Source organism: Filicampus tigris, chromosome 6 (genome assembly GCF_054856515.1).
Source record: "Filicampus tigris isolate MCC_2025a chromosome 6, RoL_Ftig_1.0, whole genome shotgun sequence".
NCBI classification, from domain to species: domain Eukaryota; kingdom Metazoa; phylum Chordata; class Actinopteri; order Syngnathiformes; family Syngnathidae; genus Filicampus; species Filicampus tigris.
The window spans coordinates 9,971,875-9,992,285 of record NC_141222.1 but is presented as its reverse complement, the minus strand read 5'-3'; the positions used below and the strand labels follow the sequence as shown (position 1 = coordinate 9,992,285).

The 20,411-nt window shown below is 39.8% G+C and overlaps 1 protein-coding gene across 1 annotated transcript; it reads right to left on the bottom strand.

Moving 5' to 3' along the window:
- Nucleotides 1-6,017: 6,017 nt before the first annotated feature.
- Nucleotides 6,018-19,556, bottom strand: sec23b (SEC23 homolog B, coat complex II component). The gene is made up of 19 exons (XM_086033510.1): nt 19,377-19,556; nt 18,003-18,230; nt 16,976-17,033; nt 16,803-16,889; nt 16,420-16,656; nt 16,095-16,177; nt 15,842-15,986; nt 13,836-13,994; nt 13,615-13,730; nt 11,909-12,032; nt 11,690-11,770; nt 11,528-11,617; nt 11,310-11,416; nt 10,341-10,494; nt 10,152-10,229; nt 8,795-8,956; nt 8,594-8,680; nt 8,138-8,359; nt 6,018-6,882 (listed from the first exon to the last, which is right to left on the bottom strand). Exons 2-19 carry the CDS (start codon nt 18,221-18,223, stop codon nt 6,793-6,795), a joined length of 2,301 nt encoding a protein of 766 aa, XP_085889636.1. The 5' UTR covers nt 18,224-18,230; nt 19,377-19,556; the 3' UTR covers nt 6,018-6,792.
- Nucleotides 19,557-20,411: the final 855 nt, after the last annotated feature.

Here is a 20,411-nt window from a genome sequence, read left to right as displayed (position 1 = left end):
CTCACCCAAAGAGTGCTCATCCCTAAGGATGAGGACAAGCGGTATAAAAAATGATGGATGGATCATGCTGATATGGCAAAATCTCACAAACGATCAATTCATAAGAGTTTTGGGCTGGAGATTGCAGGTTCTCCGCGGGCTTGTGTGGGTTTTCTCTGGGTACTCTGGCTTGCTTTAAAAATACACCTTATGAGTTAAATGGAGAGTTATCAATAAAAAGAAACACATAACACAAATTGAGTCGTATTCATTGAAACAGTCATTATAACTTAACCGTAGTACATGATAAATAAATATGGTGTGGAAAAAAAATCAGTCGTCTCTGCCCCCATTTTGTGCCTCTAATTAGATGTACAAGAAACAACCGCACATGAGAAAAAACAACCAATCAGAGACAGAAGGTGTGACTTATAAGGTGTCACTCATTTGTCATGACTCGTGGGCACATGCTTCACACAAATGGGCCCACCACCCGCGGCCACGCAAAAAAATAAAACATCAAACCCATACGATATTGGTGTGATAATAACACTCTATTAGAGATACAGTAAAGTGCTTTTCTGTGGTAACAAGGTAACAGGTCAGTAAATAGTTGACATCTCGTAATTCACACCTTCTGTCTCCGATTGGTTCTTTTTCTTTGGGCAAAATAGTTTCTTGTATTAGAGGCACAGATGGAGGAATGGCAGATTTTTTTCACAGATCACACAGAAGAAAAATTCCTTTGAATTAACTCAATTTTAACATTTACTTTGGCTGCACATGATTAAAATGTGTTAAACTAACATCGTATTCTTTTGTTTCTTAGATGAGGGGGAAATTACATCAGTTTTACTCATGTGCTGCCATAGTTCGGCAGGTAGGCTCCGTTAAAGTAGTACTCACGTACATGTAATGGAAGCTAGCAGATGAGTCCGACGCTAAAGCTAAATATTTGAGGTTAAACTCGAACGCCGCTAGCTTTAATAGATTGATATCAGTGGCAAGGAATGAGAGCGGCGACGCAAAGTGAAGCTTCATTGGCAGATTATTAATCATTTAAAAATACGCAAACAATGACTGTGTCTACCAATGAGAACTTCATTCATCATGCCATGACCCTTTACACACACACACCCACGCACACGCCCACACGCATACACGCTCACACAAACACTAAGGATTATCAAACATCGTTAATCTGTGATATGACCATGATTGATTGATGGCTGCAAAATTCCTCAGAACGCTCTCAGCACATGGGCACTGCAAAGTACAATTAGAAACACTTTTTCATTGGAATGCAGTGCAGTTCTACAGTAGCCCACTTCAGCGTCTGATCTCGACAATGCCAAAGATTTTTTTTTTTTTTATTACACTTACATTGAAGCTCTAGCTCTATCTTCAAATATACAGTTTCGTTGCATCCACTGATGACAGCAGCAGATCATCTTTAATCCATATATGCTTGGACGAAATCCATATAGAATTCTTACGTAATTCATCAGGCGGACGTAGGAGAACTGATCCGTTAGGATTTGATATGAAATAGTACTAAAACACACACATTTCCTCACAGCTTTGCCTAAGCCTGTGGGTCACATGGTCATGAGCATCATAAATGATCACTGAAGAAAAAAAAGTGGTCAGAAAGATATTGTAATGCTCTTTTGTTACACTTAATGTCAGCACAGCTGCTGTCTTTGCATGCATCAAGGTCCCAGCAGGAACAAACAGATTAAAAATACAGGACAGGATGTGATTATTTTCCCTATTTTCGATATGGTACTGCATTGCTCTGGGCAGGAAAATGGACGGCTAAAAAAGGAGCTTTCGGTATCTTTCACAAGTATCCATGTCAAAAGAGATTAAGCATGAGCAGCATCGCAACTTTTTATTTGGATTTGAATACCTTATAACCATATGCGGATTCTGAGTGCTACGTTTTAGACCTAAGCTTTTGATTGACACAGACTTCATTTGTATTTCTGTGGCAACTCACCCTCAAAGCTGCTAAGAGTAGAATTTTCCGCTAAACAGATAGCCTTTGAGGATTAGTCCTCATAATCTGTGGTTCACTGATCCTCGAAATCATACTGTCTGGATGCTCGGAAATCAGCTTACAGTGACAGTAGATGGTGTGCGAGTGGTTTTAAGATTGCAGATGCATGCGGACGCCTACAGTAGCAACAAATGACAACATGACAATCGTTTAACAAGAGCAGCGATGTGTCAGGGGTTACCGATGGGAAGGGGTGGTGGGCGGACTAGGCTGGGGAAGGTTTTTATAAATTTGATTCTGTTTTGCAGATAAATAGTTCTGCCTTAGTGCCACTTGCACATGGTCACATTACACTGAGAAATTTGGATGCACTGACACCATAAATTTACCATCAATCTAAATAAGTGTTGATACTATTGGGCTAAACACAACATGAAATAAACCTTCCATAGCAATGAAACATTTGATATTTACTGATTATTGCTTTCTAGGGATGTTACAATATCGGCAATATCGTGATATTGCGATATTAAAAATTGTCACAATATATCGTCGTCGTCATGTCACGATACTAATAGCAGCAAATCTGTTTAAAAGTCCAAGTTGTTTTCTATTTGTGCAGTTTCCTCTGGTGATTAGTTTATTAGTGCAGTTTAATGTCATGCCACCTATGTTTAAGACCCACGCTAATTGCCAATAGCAGCGCATGACTGGCCAAGCCAATTTCCTTGTGAATGCTGTTATGCACAAAAGCAGAATATTGCCTCCCCACAATATTGCGATACTTATCGTATGGTGACATCCCTATTACTTACTGTACGCGCCTAAGCACACAATCAACATGGCTGAGAAAATTATACCATCATCCACAGTCAGGGTTTCATGAAATAAGGCTCCCATATACTGTACCAACCTTGACCAACACACTCACACTCACAAGCAGAAACAAATCTAAGTAAAAAATGTTTAGAATTGTGAAGAATTAAGAGATGTTTGTTTCATTGTGCTTCTTAGATTTGAATGAATGAGCCGTTAATCGGCAGTATGATCGGTGAGTGGTGGTGACGATCACTCTGATTGGTTGTTAGGCTGGTGGCTCAGTGCATGAGATAGAAGTAGCTATGAGATACTACACAATGAGTACACAAAAGAAAAGAAGCGTTCAAGAAAAAGGCATTATCTGGGAAATGAAGCTCAGAAAAACATTGCTTCTTACTTAGATTTGTACCTGTTTGTATTGTGAGTGTGTTGGGAAAGGTTATGTATACAGTCCCCTCCAAAAGTATTCGAACTGCAATGTCAATTACCTTGTTTTTGTTGTATACCGAAGACATTTGGGTGATCTTAAATTGGACCAGCAAATCAGCGCTGTTGTAAAGTCGAGCTTCTTTCACCTTAGACAGCTGGCTAAGGTAAAGCCCCTCCTTTCCCATCAGCACTTAGAAACAGTCATCCATGCCTTTGTTACATATCAGCTAGATTACTGCAATGCACTTTATTTCGGAGTCAGCCAGTCCTCCCTCAAACGTCTCCAGTTGGTCCAAAATTCTGCTGCCCACCTACTAACTGGGGCTCGGAGGATGGAGCACATAGCACCAATTCTGGACTCCCTTCACTGGCTCCTAGTGCATTAAGGTTCAATTTAAGATTATCTTATTCGTCTATAAGTCATTAAATGGCCTGGCCCAGGCGTACCTCTCTGAGCTCCTCCACTCCTACGCACCTTCCTGCAGCATCAGGTCTGCGGACCAGGCGCTGCTCGAGGTGCCGAGGAGCCTCACAGGGGATCGAGCCTTTTCAACTGCTGGTCCTTCCCTCTGGAATGACCTCCCATTGGTTGTTAGGCAAGCCCCCTCTCTCTCCATTTTTAAAACCCGGTTGAAGACACATTTCTTTTCTCTGGCTTTTGATCAGACCTGAAATTTTCGGCTCTATTCCGGTGTCAATTGTGTATAGTGTTTTATGTCAATTTATTGGCTTCATTATTTATATTTTAATTATATTTCTATATTATTTATGTCTATATTTATTAATACATGTATCACAGCCTTTTATTGTTTTTGTTCTATTGATTGTATTGTTTGTAAAGTGCTTTGTTACAGCTCAAGCTGTTATGAAATGCGTTATATAGATACAATTGTATTGTATCGTATTGTATAGTGAGTATGTTGGGTAAGGTTATAGTTTATAAATAATATATATATATATATATATATATATATATATATATATATATATATATATATATATATATATATATTGGGAGGAAACAAAAGACTTCCACTTCTGGGTCGTTTAAGTGTACATGGCAGAGATTTTTACAGTTTAAAGATGTCCAACACAAGGAAATACTTTGCATGCAAAGGGAAAAGAATTAACAAAACAAAACTGCTATCCACGTTTTTCCTACACCCAATCAAAACATACATTATCCCGGATTGCACACTCAAGACAGCCTGGGCATGGAATTCTGTCAATCAGTGAAATGGCGTATTACATGTGTTAAACTACTAGAAGGCAGACTATGCATGTGCAACGTTACTGCAGGGAAGGCACATGAAAAGTGTTGTGCGGGCAGTTAATTAAGCTTCGGCTTTGTCGTATAGGAAGAGAACTGTGGTCTTGCTTTTTTTTTTTTTTTAAAAAGGTGCCTGTCCTTGCTTAGTCCGTCCTTTTTAAAAAGTTTTTTGTTCTCCATCTGTCGACAAAATGGACATCCATCCAGGACGGACTTGCGCAGCACTAGTACAGGGTCTTTGTCTGCAACCAAATCCAGTCTGTAATGCCCAATGAGATCAAATCAAATGCAACATTCAGATTCTTCTGTGGCAGCATGTTGTGTCATCATGTGACTTTGACCTAATTTTCCAAGGCCAGTGAAGGCTAATTTTTCCATCACCATTTTCACATTATGCCTTATTGTTCTGGCATGTAATTCTGAACATTTGAAGCATAAATCTTTCGCCGTTAGAGATATTGCATTTTGACGTTAATAGACCACATTGATTGCTCTCCAGATTTTCCCTTTGACCTAGGTAATTGCATTAAAAATGGGTGATTTTATATGAAAATATGGATAATTCCAGAATAAAAATAAAAACGGAGTGAGTACTAGCGACCAGAGCTGGGCATTTTACTAAATATTGAGAATCTGTTATTCGTCATCCGTCTGCAGCGTGTTTCTCCCAGTATCTTGACACTACTCCTGTTAGCACCGATAGCCACGTTTCAAAACAACACCCTGCAATGTGGGTAGGCTATGCGAGTGCTGCATTCACTGTGTCAAACACTAGAAATTTCTGAAATCTTGCAAACCCAGATGCCCTCTGCATCTCTTAAATGCACTTCAATTCAGGCGGGCTGGACCACAGGCTGAAGCACTCAGGGGTTGGTTTTGGGCCGCATGTGGCTCGGGGAACGCTAATTGAATAGACATGCCCTGGGCCTACACACTCATACCCTTGGTGGGAACGTGCAGATGAGGGGCACAAGAGTGCAAGTGTGGGTAGTGGGATTGGGAAGAAGTATCTTCACAGCCTGGTCCCTCACTCAAATCTGTCCCCCAAGCAACAACTCACTATTTTTCTCAGCACGGCCATCGTAGCCTCTAAGGGCAGACTTCAGACCAATGCCAGCCCAAATCAATAGGTTTCCGTCTATGCTTAATCGGTCTATTTTAAAATTTGTCCCGTCATTCGTCCATCGTCAGCAAAATGTGAGTCCGTCAGTGACGGATATACGGACAGGTCAACTTAGACAGCATGGGCAGCGACACCTCAGCTTCGAAAGAGCGGTGCGTCTAATAGTAGTATATGACGTCATCCGCGAGGACCTTGTGACCAAGGGTAGTGTAATAATGACTTGAAATTATGTTGATTTTTTTAGGCAAAAGTGGCTTTCGCACTCACAAACAAGAGCAAAAGGGACAAAGGGGCATCAGTGCCAAAAGGTCCTGTGCCAGGGAAGTGGTAGCCCCTCCCCTTTTTCTGTACTAACCATTCATACAATTCAAATGGATGGTGGGCTGCATGCGGAATATCCAAAAATATTTAAAAGTTTATTTGAGTACAGGCAACATTGAGGCAACAAGCCTTTATATGGGTCACATTAAGGATTCAGACACATCCTAAAACAGTCTCATCTAACTAAATTAAAGTCTGATTACAAAGATATCTGTGCAACAATCGGCTGCAAAATACCAGATGGTAATCAAGACGGCCTGAATGGATTACAGTATAGTTGCACAAAGTTCCAAATCAACCCCAATGTTTATCATCCAAAACACGATGTGACAAACTTCAAATTCCTTGCAACAATAATCTGTTCTGATGGAATTTTCTTAGAAACTGCCCCCAAGGGCAATCCACTGTGCACTTTTCACCCTTTCAAATACCAAATAAGAGCAACCAGTCCGGTCAAAGTTTAAGAGGCACAGTTACATGTACATACATTACAATTTATTTAGGATATTAATTACATTTTCTACACTTCATTTATTTAGTTCCAGACAAAGCAAACATATATTTGCATTAAGCAGCATGCTGCAACAGACACACTTATGAAAAAAAAAAAAAAAAAAAAGAATGATTATTTGAATCACTTTGCATGTCAAAGGTCATATCAAATATTAAATAGAAAGGGAGAATTTGCTAATTGCACACTGGAGAGCTCACATATGAGTCGAAACAGAGAAAAATAAAAGCAAGTGAACATTTAGAGGCAGACACTCTTTGTGGATGCTGATAGCTGGACTGGAATGTTTAGTCAATTCCTTATGTTCTCCCCAATGGCAAAGTGGGATGTTGACAGGTCTAAGCAGAGCTGGACACAGCCAGTTTTTTCAAGTGGTCCATGAAGACCTGTAAACTGACGTCATCAGTCAGGATTGGCGCTCCCGTCTCCTGTAGTTGCACACCAAACAAAGATGATGAAAAACAGCCATGAGTGTGCCGCCCACACCCCAACTCATTCAGACTATCCAATCTAATTTATGACTCTAATCCCTGAATCACTTTAATGAACTAAATGCATTTGTCATTAAGATTAGTTTATGCAAGTGCTCTTGACAATCTCAATCTGAGGCTGCCATAGCCATATTCACCACATCGGGCACATCTTCCTTGATTTGGCAAATTGTAGATTAAATCTATTTTCATCTTTCCCTACTCTCCATTTAGGATAAGAGATTACGTAATCCATGATCCTGCATTTGTTGACAGGTTTACTTTGAAGTCTATCTGGCTAGAGATGTTTCTATATATTAAAATCTTTCATTTGTGGAGGGGCAGAATCATTTAGGTAACCAGTTGAAGATCCTTTACCATTTTCACAATTGCACTCATTGGATTAATGGCCCATCAATTTTTTGTTACAATGACTGTTTTAGAACATGTATTTGGTTTTATTGGAAATGTTCTTCAGTTCGCCATGGGGCAGCAGTAGCTCATCTGTAAGGATGAGATGGAAAGGGGTGGGGTGTGGCTTTGGAATCAGAGATTCACTATTCAAGTTCCACTTCGGACCAGCGTCCCTCCAAAAACTAGTTGGTGAGATGCTGGTCTATTTTGTGACTACAGTGGAAATTACTTTGATCAAGCCAACGGTACAGCATAGTCCCTTTCATACTGACGTTTTTTCCTTGCGTGTGTGCGTGCGTGCAAATGCATGTGTGTGTATAGTGCAAAGTGTTAGTTGGGTTTCTTTTTGAGTGATTATAACTATAATAAAATTTCTGACTAACTGTGCTGTAAATGTAATAGTAACTGATACGCTGCCCCCCTCACTTCACGTTCCTTAGCAGCAAAGATATTGCCAAAGAAATATATATTTTTCATATTTTAACTCATTCACTGCCAGACATTTTCAAACCCTCTTTTACCCTAATGTTCGAAATAATTTGCAAAAAATATAAATAAATTCCTGGGATTGAATAGCTGGACTATGAAAAGACAAGTAAATTCATCAATGACAGTGAATGAGAGAATAGAATAATAGTGGCTTTGGCCTGAGCATAAAAACTGCAAATAATAGGAAAAAGACAGTTTTTCCAGTAAATAGTAGCGGATAGTCGCCAAAAAGAGCTTCCAACGTGAATTTGCGAATGCCAACACAGATATGCGTGGTTTTACAGCAATAAAAACAAGTCAAAAAGGGTACCTGTCCCCAGGCGTAGAGGTTGTTGTGGGTCTGGGAAGGGTTAACCTTTGAGAGCAGGAAGCGGGCCTGCGATCCTCCATGCTCTGTATCGACATAGCGCGGCATGGGAAAGCGCGTCTGTAGGATCTCCTGTGCATCATCCAAAGGTGCCTGTAGCAGCTGTTTGAAGTTTTCATACTCTGCCATTTCCTGGTATCCTGCTTTTCGCCACTGGGCTATGGTCTAGGGACAAAAAGACAAGCAGAACAGATGCAGAACAATGACATTAAAGACACAAGGACAAATGTTAGGCAATCCTAATGGAATCACTTGTCCAATATCAAACTGTCCAAACCAGAGACACTTTCAAACTAGACAAAACTAACTACCGGTAAACAAAACCTCGCAAGCATTGCATTTATAATTCTTGTGTCCATTAGAGTAAATTCAAGCAGAAGAACACATTCTTGTGAATACCTCTCCATGGTAGATAACAAGCTGGAAGAAGGTGTCCATCAGCAAGATTCGATCTGGAAGGATGCTGCTGCTGTCTAGGAGTACAGGCTGAGGGGGAGAACAATCACTGATATATTGTTGTTCTTTTTTAATAATGACATTTACATGACACAATGCTCCACACTTCACAAAAATCAATAGTCAAAAATGCATAAGGCTGACCTCTGGTGGGCCATAAAAGGAGTACGAGTAAAGGATGGGCTGGATCATGATAAGCGACTGTGTCAGGTCCTGCCTGACAAAGTGGTGCCTGTAATAGGATGACTCGTCTGGGCTGTTGTTGAACACCTGCAGGAAGGGCGACCGCCTCAGGTGGAACATAAACTGCAAGTCAATAACAAGACATCATTTGTAAATTACCGGTAATATTAGTGTCACATTCATCATCATGTAGCCGTTACACTTGAAGTCTTTGAGATACAGTAAATAGCTGTATCAAACATTCTGGTGCTCTTTTTTTATTCTCTATTTACTTATACAGGTATGAGACAGACTTTGCATTAATTAAATCAACTATCAATTTGAGTGTGCAACTGCCTCTACTGAAGAGACCATTGCACGTCCATTAAATTACCTGGTATTAGGCGTGGGCGATCTGGCAAAAATATCATATCACAATTTTAAAAAAATAAAATCACGATTTTATCATGATTCTTTTATTACATCGGTTTTTTTTTAATCGCACATTTCTGACCATTTTCCTCATGTTAAAACATAAAACATTTAAAATGTGCAAAAAACTCTAAAAGTAAAAAAATGACATTTTAATTCAGCTAAGCTTTCTGAACAGGTTTTAATTTGAATAGTGACGATTTTGATCAAAATGTGCAGTGAATGTAAACATAAAAGGTAACAAAGTAAACATAAAAACACAGATCTAGTAGTACTTTGAAGAGTCTTTTAAACCCCTCGTTTTCCACTGTTTTAAAGTCACTGCCTCAATTACTTCTTTACACTGTTTGCTCGTTTTTTCATATGGAGTGCTCTTGTTAAATGGCTGTGTTGCCGTGGGTTGCGTTAGCTTGGAGCTAGCGGCTGCCTCTGGCTACCATGTGTCCGTTTCCTTTGGCTGTCGGCTCTGACGTCCGAACCGAGTCTCTGCAAACTTTGGAAATAACTGCTTTGCGATTTCTCTTCCGAGGAAAAGCCAAACCAAATCGACACTGTGGATGTGGAGTTTCTTTTCGGGACCAACTCTGCTTCGTGGTGACTTTACACTATAATTCCCCGCTATACAAACAAACAGGGAGGCAGGGAGGGTCACGTACAGTGCCCTGTGCGTGCTGTGATTGGTTGGTTGGTTGGTCGGGTATACGCGTCAACGGCTTTGCGCCGTCATAGAGTTAAACTGTTTAGAATGTGCCATGTAGACGATCAAACGATCTTTCGACTTTATGAGATCGTGAACACGTTAAACCGATTAACGATCTAATATCGTCGACCCTGACCTGGTATTATTTCTCTCTTTATTTCTATTTTTTAAAGAATCACATTGAGCTTGTAGATATGTGTAATGTACCTGAGGGTAAAGTGACAGGGACTCTGATAGCTTGAAGGATGTTGGATCGTCCTTATTGAATTGACCAAACTTTTGACACTGTAATGACATGAAAGCATACATGAAAAAAAAAAAATTAGGACCATAGACATATTTCTAATTAGTGATGAACGGTGCAGTGTTCTTCACATTCTGCAGTGAGTCACTCACCAGGCGAATGAGCTGTCTGTCAAGCCAGCGCAAGACATCAGGCCCCTCCTCCGACTCTGCTCGAAAGACTCCCAGACGAGCCATGAGCACAGCAGCTGCTTCTTGATCGAATGATGACTCAATGTGCTGAATTTGGGACTGTGCATCCGCCCAGCTTAGGTGGGGACACAAATTACATGAGAACACAGTGGGTGCAGTTGAACACAGGTGTGGTGCAGGTTAAGCCTGTCACCATAACACATTTCTTACAATGATATATTTCCCCAGAAACTACCACGCTAAATGATATTTTCGTTGATGTTTTTTTTTTTTTTTTTATGACACTGATATAATGATGTTGGAGCATAATAATTCAAGCGCATCCTGTTTAACTAATTTTTGATTCTCAAAAATATTAATTACTGGAAGTGAAATGTAGAAGAATAAATAAAACATTGTATATAAATAAAAAAGTATAAATAAAATACACTGAGGTTCTATTCACAAAAATTGCACCTGAAGATTAACAACACATAAATGTCCATGCGATTGAGCATTCACACAAACTGCCTTAGCATTCCTTATACCACGGTGAGCAACATCTTTTTAGCTATGAAGCGAGTAACGGCATTTGTGAGGTGTTATAACCGTAAACTGTCGGGAAATCTGAAACTGTAACTGTACAGCTACAGCCAATTCTTTTTTTCTGCTTCGACGCTGTGTGTGTGAGTGCCAACTCGCAAAACAGTGGCAAGCAAGGTGACTGACAGGAATGAATGTTGATGAGGTATGTAAACAACCACGCACGGAAATGACAAATTATTTATTGAACAATAAGTCGAGATAGCAGTTATCGTGACAGGCGTAGTCTAGGTGACAATTATTTGAGGTGTAATCTTCTGACAATTGACAGAATAAAGCGATCAATATTCAAGTACACTTGCATAAAATGATCGACCGCATCCACGCAATAATCAAAAGTGTTCTTACTTCCTGGCAATTGTGGTGACACGTATCCTCCTCTGAGTGTTGGAGTGCTGGTACTGGGTTACAAACTGGACTGCCCCTCGGCCACCCTGCGGGATTGGTGCATTGTGCTATACACAACGAGACAGCACATAACTATTAAATTGCCAAAATAACTATCAACTAAGGTGACAATGTTGCGTTTACTCGGTCAAAACAAAGGAATTTTCCTGATGTTTTACCTGATTTACCACTTCAAAATAAATGCCCAAAGTGGTGGAAGGACTGAGACTGCACACTTTCCACTGGCTTGTGCCACCAACACCCATCTCCTACACAAAACAATGAATTGTTAAGAATGACAGCGCACCCCCAAATAGCAACAACAGAATACAATGACTTGCATTTTCTGATACACAGGAGCCCTTTGAGTTGAGCGATACGCAAGGTCCAATGGCCCCGCAAACCTTCAGTTCTCGTGAAGTCTGCACAGACACAAGGACATTGGTTCAGCTTTGGAATACACGATCATGGAAATGTAGCCCCTGATCAAAACATCATTATTCACTTCCAACATTGCTTGCAAAAATAGATGAATTTTCTAGAACAAATCACTTATTTACCTTGACCTCCATGATGCCTCCAAAGGCCATGCGGAAGTCGCCATTATAGTCTTTGTTGAAAACTCTCTGGAAGGTTTGCTTGAACAACGAGGTATTGAAGGAGTCTCCCATCACTATGTGTCCCCTGAGAAGAGAGCAGAGACCATTCTTATGTTTGCCTTGGCTATCTTTTCACTATTTGCAATTTACATTTGAAGAATCCAGACTAATAGTGTAGTGCACTGCAGACTATCAATACATATTTTGGGCTTAAAGTGTGCACGATTTACACCTTCATATAATTCTTTTTTTAAAAGCACACATTGTCCATCTTCGGTTCTGTACACTACTATTGCAGCAGACTACAGAGAACTCAGATGATTGGGTATGTTAAGGTGGAGGGTCAAGTACTTGAAGTCTCGCATCAAAAAAGCCACGGAGCTTTTAAATCATTATAAACCACAAGGACAGTAGAACAGAACGGATTGCAGGCAACTGTACTTGTTGGATTGGGCAATAGTTTGCATTTGATCCACATTTTGTTATCGACTCCAATGTCTTAATTCACTGTCTGATCAATATGGGCTCTGCAAATTATAACATAGCCGCAGGGTTTCCCACTTATTGCTTTTAAAGGCTAGCCCCTTGGGATACATCATCTCATTTTAGAGGTGTGCTTTCAACACGTACAAACAATACACAAAATAATGATTAAAAAAAATGCAACCACAACATCATACAAAACATTTAAACACAAACACACACACTTCATGCTTTCCTAAACCTAGTAAATACATGATGTAAGGTATACGACTGCAAGCAAATGGAGAGTAAGTCCAGATGGAAAGAGTCCAGCAGAAAACACAAATCTAAAACAAGTGCAGGATGTTTGACAATGAAAAATGTAGAAATTATTTGAATGTACGAAAAGTGATTATTGATCTAAGGCTGGGTACACGCATACGGATTTTTGTAATCTTTTCTATCTGGCAAAGATTGCTAAACATCAGCAAAAATACATGGGAATACTTTGGTTGATGCAAAGCACACTATACACAAGTATATACAGTAAATAAACAAGTTACGTAAATAGATATATTATTCCATCTTGTGGATCGGATCAGTGAGCAGTTTATTTAAAATCACTGTGGCCTCAAAAATCTTGATCATGTAAAGCCAACTAAAATGTTTTGAGTTACACTTTGTCTCAGCATCCATGTTTTTGATTTAATCATTTTTATAAATTAAAGGTAACTACCTTGACCCATGGGTGTTGGCCGTCCCAGGAGTTCAGAGACTGCAGGTGGTAGGGAGGGATGCATTTGTGTCTTTTCATTTGTTTTGTGGAGCACTTTGTGTTGCATTTGCATTTTGATAGCAATACAATGGAAGTCAGACAAATAAGAGCTCTCCTGTCTTTGACTATCACCGCATCACAACATTTTAAGAAATGTGGAATATCTCCCCATAATGAAGGCTGAAATGTGTTATATTAGGCCCCAAATTTCGAAGTAGGGACAGTAAACTTGAAAGTCCAAAACACAAAGTGGATTTTTAAACTAGTTTTAACTCAAAAAGTTCCTAAAATATCTTACTGAATGAGAATCAATCGCAAAGGTATGGTAAGGAGGAGTAGAATTCTTGTCTGTTTGCATAATGTTGTGTACGTAATACCCAAATAAACAATCCCACACCCACGATTGTTTGACTGTCAGGTGCTGACGTACCCAGTGAGATTAGATAAACACTTCATTTCCAACAGCCCAGTCTGGTCCAAAGCACAGGCGTAGATATCAATACTGTGGCCGTTTACTGCTGATCGGTTGGCTAAGGCTTCATAATACTGCATATTAAAAAGAAGATGAAGGCAGTGAAGATTTTATGTATTGTACAACATTTAGTCCAAAGGAGGTTATCATTGAACAGCATTAGATTTGTTTTGACTCACCTTTGTAGCCTTCTTCAGGTGGCGAGCGTTATCCTTCTGAATGTCATGCCAGGAGCGGATGGGGGTTTTCAGCTCGTCTCCCACCACCATTCCGGGGCCCTGAGTGGGGGGCCCTCCGATGAACAGCATCACACGAGCACCCGAATTGGGGAATGTACCCTAAGAGATTGTTACAACAGATGTCAAAAGAGTCGAGTAAAATAATACAATTTAATTGAACAGTGACTATGAGCAGTTACCACTACAGGTGCAACGATTAATCATTTAATCAACAACTAATCCATTACCAAATTAATCAATAATTATTTTTGATAATTGAATAATTGTTTCCAGACCTTACAAAATTTTAAATCCAATCCTTGAAATTTCAGCATCTTAACAGTAAATCATATTCTCCGATCTTCTGTGGTCCTCAATGAAATCGGACTAATAACTTTTGTGGTGAATCAAAATAAGATATTTGCAAACATCAGCAAAATGTTTACCTATTTACTGAAATGTTACTGACCAAACCAGCAACCGAATCAGACAAATACATTTTTGTTTGTGTCTTTTCTGTACTGTCATTTTGAAATGTCCGCTTTTTGAAGAAATTTACTTTTTTTAATCTGATAATGGACGGATTAATTGATTCTTAAAATTGTTGGTTACAGCCTTAGTTAACACATAAGATGTTTATATGTGACATTCTTTTGTATTACAATACTATTTATACAATACAGCGCAATAGATGAGCACAGGTTTTCATGTTTTCCATTGGAAGAGGCATGTTGAGGGGAAGGAATTTTGTTGATGCCAATGTGAACGCATGTTGAAAGAAAGGTTTTTCGGAAAACCAGTTTAAGCAAAAGCAGCCCCCAAGAAGATGCAGAAACATGCTTAATTCAAGTTGCGTCAGAGTGAATAAAAAGAGCTCAGAGTAGAGAACAATTTTTGCCTTGCTGCTTCACAAGTTTAAGGCTAACATGCCTCCGGACAAACAATTCAGTCTGAAGTCACTGACAAAAACTAAATTTAATCTTATGAGGCCTCTTTGCTTGGCTAGAGTGGTTGGTTGCACTTGCATTACATAATCATACAGATTAGAGGATAATGACGGTTAAGGGGAAAAGACAGAAGGCAAACAGACCTGGCCTTTGAGCTAGAGAATTACATGTACCGTTTCTGAAAAAGATAACGATTCTGCAGAGTGCATCGCTGTTAACAGCAGCAACGCGTGGAGGAGTCGTCACAAAGTGGCTAAAGTTCAATGTACAGTGCTATCAAACCAAAAGAAAAAACGTTCACTTTGTACATTAATTATGATCACATTCTGTTTGACCTTAGTTATGAATAAGACACACTATCATCTGATAAAGGTTTGTGAACTTGCTTATTCGGACTTGGAAAACTGTCAGTGACTGTTAATATTCCCTTGTATTGTATTTACATATCACATCGCCAGTGAAAGGCGGCACGGTGGTCGACTGGTTAGCACGTCCGCCTCACAGTTCAGAGGTCGCGGGTTCGATCCCGGCTCCGGCCTCCCTGTGTGGAGTTTGCATGTTCTCCCCGTGCCTGCGTGGGTTTTCTCCGGGCACTCCGGTTTCCTCCCACATTCCAAAAACATGCATGGTAAGTTGATTGGATACTCTAAATTGCCCCTAGGTGTGATTGTGAGTGCGGATGTTTGTCTCTGTGTGCCCTGCGATTGGCTGGCAACCAGTTCAGGGTGTCCCCCGCCTACTGCCCAAAGACAGCTGGGATAGGCTCCAGCACGCCCCGCGACCCTTGTGAGGAGAAGCGGTACAGATAATGGATGGATGGATGGATCGCCAGTGAAACATTTTTTTTTTTTTTAAAAGATAACCCCAATAATTGTTTTCTAATTTTTAGGATATGTTCTAATAATTTTTGGTATGCACTGTAAATGTGTCAAGAATGTTTTCTCTTATATAATGGCTTAATTTCTTATTTATTATTGATATGACATTCACTTTGTGGCTTTGGTAACAAGGTTGTTTTACCTCCAGCAGACCCACAGCAACAGACAGCGCAACGCCAGTAGATCGGAGAGGCCTTTTACCCTGAGGAACAGGCCAGGGGTCTCTCTGGAGCTCCCCCAGTAAGTCGGTCAGATTCATATCCACTTTATGCACGGGCTGAAGGAACCTGAATATCAAAGATTAGATGTTAGTCATTTTAAATAATGGGACTTATAGAAACAGCTTTCATTCACTAACAAAAAGCAGAATAGGGAGTATTGCTACCCCTTTATACCTGCAAGAGGCTGCAACATCTTGAGGTGCAGAAGGGCGTCCTGGCTGTCCTGATGCAGAAGGCTTCGTTAAACCCAACATCTCCTGAAAAAACAAAACAAAAAACAAAGTAAGACATTTTTCCATTACTTAAGTACGAGTATTCAGCAGCACACAAAACTAGTAATAAGTGTGAAAACCGCCGTCAGATTGAGTCTCAGAAATTGATGTGAGACATCAACTCAGCAAGCATCACGAGGTGTGTTTTGCATGTACGACAGCTATTTGGATCACTATTCACAGTGAGCAATGAGCATCCTAATTCATCAGCGTCTTACTTCACCCACCTGAATCTGTTTGGAGGTGAGATCCTTGGTGCCCCTGAACACGTAACTCTTGGAGATCAACTCACAACTGAGCTCATGAACCTGGACCATTCGTCCAAAAGTGATGAGGCCCACTAAAGCATTGGGAGGCAGAAGACTGAGGGACATTTGAAGGGACTCCTTCAAGGCCTGGAGGTCCTCTTCTTCCAAGCACGTGTCTACTACATAAAGGAAGATCAGTGGTGCTGACGATCCACGCTGTAAAGCGGAGAAAATTGCACAAGAGTCAGTGTTGTTTCAGTGTGTGTGGTATGCTAATGACCAAAACAGAATTTCCATGGTGCACACTGAACTATCCCTAAACCCATGCCTGAGGTTGCAGTACAAACATGTGTTGTATGTACCTGCACTATGTACTCAATGGTGGAAAACTGGGGCATGAGTTCAGCTGGTTGGTTCACTTCTGATATTCCTGCATAAGAGGGAGGGAACTGCAAACATACACAGGGGGTACATAGACAAAACTAGTAAGTCAAAGTAACGTATGCTTCAAAACATCCTAATGATCCGTACTTACTGGGTTTCTCTGGAAGCAGAAGTTACAGGCCCAAATCTTTGCTCTGAAGTCAACCTGACTGTAAAATATGGATAAAAACAAAAACTTTTGTACTACAGTGTGACACGAGCGGATTTTCACACCCGTGCCAACCCACTCCCACAGAAAAAAATCCCGTCGCATCCCAGTCCAAGACCATAGTATTCCCCAAAAAATAAAATAATAAAAATGACCAGTTCCAATCCCGGGATTAAAGGTAAAGTTGACTCTCATACAGTGGGAATCCCGCGGAATTCAACCCCCCCACCAAAAAATGTCTCCCTCTAGTTTTTCTAGTTTGTAACTAAATACAGGAAGAACGATCACTCCAACACTTTATTACTGCTAGTTAATGATAAGTAAATACATGAAAACTAGATGTTCATCTGCTGTGCCCCAGACAGCACATTGGACGAAAAATATAACGCTTTTTAACAGAAGCAACAATCAAAACCAGTAAGAATAGATGAGTTCAGCATGCCACATCCAGTCTACCAACCGCAACACTGCACCCATTCTCACCATGCTTCAGTTGTAGTATTTGACAAGGGTTTAAAAAAGATGACAAAGGGAATTATTTTGATCATTTGCAAATGAATAATTTACCTCTCAAGGTTTATTTGTACAATAGATGCACTTAAGTCAAAAAATATTTGAAGAATCTAGACTTTTGCTGGGTCCCTATTTTCTTTAGATTTGAGGCTTGTATAAACACTAAAAAAAAAAAGAAGAACTTCTGTCATGCATGATGTCAAGTCAGCATGAGCTCAGCATATCTCAGGAGAGCATGCTGTCCTTTTTCTGTATTTTGTGAGACTTAGTCCAAATGAAGAACCAGTCTCAACAAATAGAGTTTAACAGGCGAACATAATATGCCTATACCTGTACAGTACACAACGTAATATAACATGAAACGTTACTCTGAGCTGGCCAGTCACAAAAGGTCAACAACCAAAAAAACCCTAAAAATACAGTAGCATACACTCTGTGCAGGTGTATTGTAACTCACCACAGCGGATTGAGCACTGCCTTGCAGTTGGATCGGCTGCACATGACAGGCTCATACTGGACTGGAGGCAGGTCGGGCCTTTCCTTGAGCGGTGTGATGAGGCATGAGACTGGCACCACAAGCCTGGTCGCTTCTAGTCGGCTAGAGGGCCAAAGGTTCCAACTGAATCTCACCCCATCCCTGTCCTCATTCTGTTGGATAAATTCCTGGTAGGTGGCCATCAGCAAGCTTCGACAGAGAAAAGGGACAACAGAAGACAGTATGAATAAGACACGTTAACACAAAACCTGCTTCTGGTTTTATCTGGTCTTAAACCAACAGTAAAAGAGTGTTTGAATTACATTTCCATTTCTAATTTGGAAACATGACGTACAAAAGCATCCCCAAGAAACCTGATCAGCGAGTTATGATGAATGCGTGAGACATTTTAGTAATGTTTTACTCCACCTTTGCTTGTTGTGTTAATGAAATATTGTTTCGCCTTTAGCAAACAAATGAGTATCCTTCTGCTGTAGCAGGAAACTTCAATCGCTACCAGACGACATACTGCTGTTTGCAAGGCCAAATGTGGAGGCGGGGGGAACGCAACAAAATGATTTCTGTGATGCCATGTGGTCTTGACTTGTTGTCACTTACTGGGCACATTTGAACATACCCATGTCATTTCAAAAATATTGAACCTGTTTACTTACAAAATGTCTCAAATGTCATTGTCAACATTACATTTTCCTCATAATATTGTCCTATCAATTTCTGTGTATTTATTGCTGAATCTGCAATGTCTATGTTCATTGCAGAGATGCGTTAAATGTCTATATAGAACACGTTGAAAAACTAATACATGAATTTAAAATGTCGATATTAACACGACAGAATTAGGCACAACCATTTATGTCTTTAAAATTACTCATTGAAGACTCTGTCTGGAAAATAAAATGGAATAACCTCAACGGTCAGAGGTATACAAGCCTTGACACATAAAAAGTACCGTACAAAGAAATGCTACCCGTTCGATAGAGGCAATAAAATAGCAAAGAGGATTTCATTTCCAAAAGTACAGTTCAGTGTTGTACGGTACATACGAGGCCACGTACGTAGAAGTCACCCATCAACAGACACAAGGGCTTCGTCTTACACATCAACCTAATACAATAGGCAGCACGACAATTTAAAAAAACAACCCTTATCGTGAAGAAAATATACTTAGATTTAGTCAAATAAAAGAAAACAAAACGTTTTATATCGATGCTTTGCTAACACGACCTGAAACCGGTATGCCACATAGCTAACGGAATTTAGCATTAGCCCACATTCCGACAATCCCTCCAATCTGCTATACATTGTCTCGTGGATAAAATACATACATAATCTTACCTTTAATATCAGAGTGACGTCTGTGTCAGTAGTTTGGCGTTTATTCTATTCTAACAAATACAACATTTAAAACTAAAAAAAAAAAAAAAAAAGGTAGGCAAGCAACAGAACAGAGGCAACTACGAGTCCTCACTCTCAGCCGGCTTGTGCTCGCTGTTAAGTGACGTGTTACTCCAAGCATCGACGGTTCCAATTGGTTGTGATATCAATGACGCAAAAAGGGTGTATCCGCACGCCCTCGGAACAGGAAGTTACCGTCCACACAACCCTGTTGATGGTGCATTCTGGTTCTAGTTGGAAGTCGGAATTTCTAAGGTTTAAAACAACCTCTGACTGTAATTTTCACGATCAATGAAAGTAAACCTTTTTCGATTGTTTTGTTAAAGTAACGTAGGATAAAGACTTTGCAAAGTCTCTCTGGGCACACAATTGAAATTTTACCATTATCAGTGTCTTTGACAAGTTATATGTTAGGTTTTTCATTTTACCTGAAGAATACTTCGTACGCTATCTAATTTTATCTCTTAATCGGGCTATTATTGTTGTACATTTTTTACACATACACTAATCAGAACCATAACAGAAGAGCGAACTAGCAGAATTGGGCAATAACATAAGTAAAATGTTTCTATAAAAGTTATGTATTTATTTATTCATTTATTTATTTAATTATTTATTCATTGATCCATTTAATATATTTTTAAGCAATATTCTATTAATGCTACTCGTACAGTAATACTACTGGTTCTTTTTGTGAGACTTTTAATAGGCCTAGAATTCAGTCATGCCTTAGTGCTTTGACTTAATGAAAAGCAAAAACTTTAACTTAGAGCTATAGCTATCCTTTGCCGGGTAATGCTTTCCATTTGAAAATCAGTGTAAGGAACGGTGTAGAAAAAGTGGTGTGCAGTAAAAGCAAAGAGTAATACTATAGCATAAAAACACTAGAGGACATCAGATGGCGCTGCGACCACTCTTTATTTTTTATGATACCCAGCCAAACACAGAGAGAGAGAGAGAGAGAGAGAGAGAGAG

What these genes read in the sequence shown, in the direction of transcription:
- sec23b (XM_086033510.1), bottom strand. Translation starts at nt 18,223, where the DNA reads ATGGCCACCTACCAGGAATTTATCCAACAGAATGAGGACAGGGATGGG. An exon ending in GCAGTGCTCAATCCGCTGTG is followed by an intron (nt 17,034 to 18,002) that starts GTGAGTTACAAT and finishes CATATTTTACAG; the next exon opens with TCAGGTTGACTTCAGAGCAA. An exon ending in GTCACCACAATTGCCAGGAA is followed by an intron (nt 10,495 to 11,309) that starts GTAAGAACACTT and finishes TCCCCACCTAAG; the next exon opens with CTGGGCGGATGCACAGTCCC.